At 41.5% G+C, this 1649-nt stretch overlaps 1 protein-coding gene across 1 annotated transcript in view; it reads left to right on the plus strand.

Annotated features, from left to right (window-relative positions):
* Positions 1-55: 55 nt before the first annotated feature.
* SARC_08129 (hypothetical protein) overlaps positions 56-1649 on the plus strand; it is a gene marked incomplete at both ends in the record, with an annotated part of 2931 nt that continues 1337 nt past the window's right edge. The window contains 2 exons of the mRNA XM_014297901.1: positions 56-245; positions 853-1053. Coding sequence (XP_014153376.1) covers positions 56-245; positions 853-1053 — 391 coding nt within the window. The remainder of the gene's footprint in view (positions 246-852; positions 1054-1649) is intronic.

Here is a 1649-nt window from a genome sequence, read left to right on the forward strand (position 1 = left end):
GCATATTCGTATCTACAACTATGTTCTCTAATCTTGAGCTATATCAAAAACACAGGTGGGCTATACATGGGAAGACGGGCCTGGTCTCTGGGACGATGTTGAGGGGACGCTCAAAAACTTTGTGGTGGCGCGAGACGCCATTCTGAGTGAGATTTCGGATTCGTCTGCCAAACCGGCTGTAATCGGGTCGTCTACGAGTCAATTGCCACATAAGAAATGGGGAGGGACGTTGAACCGGAAACACGGTATTGTTACAGGCAAACATTGACGGCGGTTTATATAGAGATAGGTCTGGTTTTGTATAGATGTGTCTGGTACTGCCTTTAGAGTAGCATTGTAACGACGTTGTATGATATTGTATGTAGTGATCGTTGCCAACTAACGGTAATGTGTGCGGTGAGGTGGAATGTGCACTACAATATCCTTCTCATCCACGTATATTTGTTTTAAAAGGTACATGCACACACATACACACACATACACGCACACATCCGCACACACTTATAAATAATGCTTGCTTCGCTAGAAAGTAATTATTCATTGTGCACTGCTCGTTGTGATGTTTGAGAACAATACATTCGTCAGTCGGTGATTGAACATGTGTGGATGACAACATGGCAGATATGTTAGACCCCATCTTACTAGCAGCCTTCTGTCGATGTTGCACTCATATATGTCATGCTAACTACGTATTATGTTGTAATATACAACATATGTATGACAACAAAGATGCGTCTGGACTGCACCAGGATACAACAGAATCCATGGGTCAGTCGTGTGTTTTCAATAGTTTGATTTTTAATTAACAAGATAGCAAATAGTTTATACATTCCTCTTTTTTTGGTTATGAAGGCACCCTGAAGAGCTCAAAGTCCATCAAGGCAGAAAGGAAACAGTCAGTTATAGGATCGTTAAGTCTTGAAACCTTGCCCTCCCGGAAGAAAAGTGGGTCCAAGAAATCGGGAATGGAATCACCTTTATCCAAACGCAAACTTCCGGGACCAAATTTGTTCGAGAAAAAACTTTCTAATGAACTATCCGAGGAGAACGAAGGTGTGTTGTAGCTAGAGAGATGCCTTATATTTATTAGTGTATAAGAGGTATGTGACAACGAGTCCGGATTTTGAGATGGAATGAATGAAAGGAGCAATACAAACGGCGTACGTATTCCGTTGTATTTTAGAGCGACACTGAATATGTGTAATCACCGCAACGGAGACACATTAGTATAGTAGCCCAGCATATAAACCTACATCACAGTATGCTTTAATGTGTCAATCAGTATGCCAGATCGGCATGATATCAACTCAGAAACTCATCGCTCCTATATATCTTCTATAGTTCACAATCCCCACGAGTCCCGAAACAATCACTGGTAGGGATGGTACGCTCTAACTGTGACAGAGAAGGCTGTCTGCGTGAACAAAAACCAACTCACTCCTACCAACGGGTCTATCTAAATTAATACCATATGCGAGCCCAAATATGCACCTACACCTTCCACACATTCCTACACATTCACTGATAATAAAAAGTACGCACTATTTGTGTCAAGTATACAGACTAACAAATAGAATGGGATTTTTGAGTCAAGGAAAAGCCAACATATATATATGCACACACACACACACACACACACACACACACAC

This window comes from Sphaeroforma arctica (genome assembly GCF_001186125.1).
Source record: "Sphaeroforma arctica JP610 unplaced genomic scaffold supercont1.702, whole genome shotgun sequence".
NCBI classification, from domain to species: Eukaryota; class Ichthyosporea; order Ichthyophonida; genus Sphaeroforma; species Sphaeroforma arctica.